Source organism: Bison bison, unplaced genomic scaffold, assembly GCF_000754665.1.
Source record: "Bison bison bison isolate TAMUID 2011002044 unplaced genomic scaffold, Bison_UMD1.0 scf7180017864180, whole genome shotgun sequence".
NCBI classification, from domain to species: Eukaryota; Metazoa; Chordata; class Mammalia; order Artiodactyla; family Bovidae; genus Bison; species Bison bison.
This window is the reverse complement of record NW_011494752.1, coordinates 8,919,139-8,921,143: the sequence shown is the minus strand read 5'-3', so window position 1 is coordinate 8,921,143 and position 2,005 is coordinate 8,919,139. Positions and strand designations below refer to the sequence as shown.

Below are 2,005 nucleotides of genomic sequence, written 5' to 3'. Positions count from 1 at the left end.
ACCGGCTGGCTGAGGGCGGCGGGCGGGGGCCGGGACTGGAGGCGTGGCGTGGCCTTGAGCAGGCTCAGGTCCTGCCAGCTGTCCTCCAGGCATGGGGCGTCCCCCTTGGTGTCGTCCTCGTCCCGGGGGCTGGTGGCCCTGTCAATGAGCTGCAGGCAGAGGGACACAGGTGAGGGCATCTGAGGCCTGGGTGGCCACGGCAGAGCCAACCAGGCGGAGAGGCGGAGGCAGGTGCAATCTCAGGCAGTCCCACCTCCCCAGCCCTGCTGTGGAGTCCGTGTCAGCAGGCCAGCCCAGCCTTACCCGCTTCACAGCCAGGGTAGCAATGCCCAGCACTGCAGCTCCGCCCACTCCCAGCACCAGGCGGGCATTGGCCAGGAGGAAGTCTACAGCGCCTCCCAGCACCTCGCCGTCACGCCGCTTGCTCCGATTCTGGGAGAACTCCGCCATGGTCAGTCTGCCTGTAAGGGAGCCAGGGTGCAGGGGCCACTCAGTGAGGGGCCGGCCTGGCATCCAGGCAGGTGCTCTACAGTCAGAGTTGGGGTCACAAGGGGGCTTCCAGAGAATTTCCGATGAGAAAGGGGCCACCTGCAGGTTTTCTTGGGAGGAGACTGAGAGCTGGCCCAGAGACCTCCCCCCACCAAAACCCTCAAACAACCCACCTGTATGACTTTCTCACAGAGAAAGACCCTAAGGCCCATGGCAGGTCAGAGAAGGGAGACGATCTCCCCGATCCCACCTTCCAGGCCCCCTGATGTCGCCAAAGACCATGAGGTGGGTCTTATCAGCACCATCCCCATTTACAAAGAAATAGGTTGTGGATCACACAGTGAGTGGTGGGGACTCAGACCCAACCTATGATCCCAGGAGCAGGTCTATCTTGGTTCCTAACCAGGCCCTGCAGGAGAAAACCAAGGCCCAGAGAAGACCACGGCTTGGGGACCCAGGCAGCCTGCACTGGACAGCCTCAGGCCTTTGAGGGAACCTCAGTGAAATTCAGGGGCCCACAGTTACCCCCAAATCTCAGCAGGGCAGCCCCAGAGGCAGGGCTACCAAGTCAAAGAACAGGACAAGTGAGATGGCCCACGATACCCTGGGGGGCAAGGGCTGGCTGTCAACAGGTATGTGTCAGACAAGGCTGAAGGCCCTGCTGTGGGGACAGGGTGTAAGGGGGCTCTAAAGACCACAGCAGGGTCGGTCCAGTGCCCTGGACAAGGGCCTCTAAGGCTCGGGACAATAGTGGGTGGAGAGGGGTCTCAGCTGCTGAGAGCGCAGGCCACGGCAGGTGAGCTGAGGGCCTGAGTGTGCCAGATACTCTTAGCTTGTCTGTAAGATGGAGCAGGTGCCACGACAAACCGTTAGACATGCGGAACCCAGAAGTACAGATGGCTGGGACCTCAGGCATCTTTGCCAGGCCCAGCAAGCTGAGCCCCAGACCTCAGGTCCTGAGCACTAAGAGTGTGTGTGACCAAGGGACAAGCCCAGGGGACCAGTCAGATGGCCAGGCAGAACTGTCACCCTGAGGATGCCTGAACAGATGACGCTGAGCTCAGAGCCAACTCAGCCCCAAGGACTTTTGGCTGCCCTGCTCCCAGCGGGTGCCGGAGCCCGGTTGCCAGGTGGGGCCTACAGCCCCGCACCCGCCCCCCTTTCCCAAGCTAAAAATAGGAAAGACGGCGGAGGGGGTTGACCCAGCGTGGCCCCGCGGCGGCTTCCTTCATCAGGACTGCCAACCGCCTCCAAACTGTAAAGCGCACAAAGCCCCCGCCTGTCTGACCCGGGGCGCGCAGACCCTAACCAGGGAAGGGGAGAGGGAAAGGCCAGGCCTCCCCTAGCCTCCACCAAGCCCCGGACGCGAGGACACCGAAGCCCGGGGAACGCCAGGATGGGCCCAAGAAGCGACCAGAGCTCGGCCCGATCCGGCTCTCTCCCGGCCGGAACCGCGCGGCCGGTGGAGGCCACGCCCCGTGCCCCGGCCGTACCTGCGTCGCGGCTTCGGCGCCCC

At 63.4% G+C, this 2,005-nt stretch overlaps 1 protein-coding gene across 1 annotated transcript in view; it reads right to left on the bottom strand.

Annotated features, from left to right (window-relative positions):
- The window catches only part of MIEF2 (mitochondrial elongation factor 2), a 4,215-nt gene extending 2,216 nt beyond the window's left edge, over positions 1 to 1,999 (bottom strand). Inside the window, exons 1-3 of the mRNA XM_010843172.1 lie at positions 1,983 to 1,999; positions 304 to 461; positions 3 to 149 (exon numbers count right to left, since the gene is read on the bottom strand). Coding sequence (XP_010841474.1) covers positions 3 to 149; positions 304 to 450 — 294 coding nt within the window. The 5' untranslated portion in view covers positions 451 to 461; positions 1,983 to 1,999. The remainder of the gene's footprint in view (positions 1 to 2; positions 150 to 303; positions 462 to 1,982) is intronic.
- Between the last annotated feature and the right edge of the window lie 6 nt (positions 2,000 to 2,005).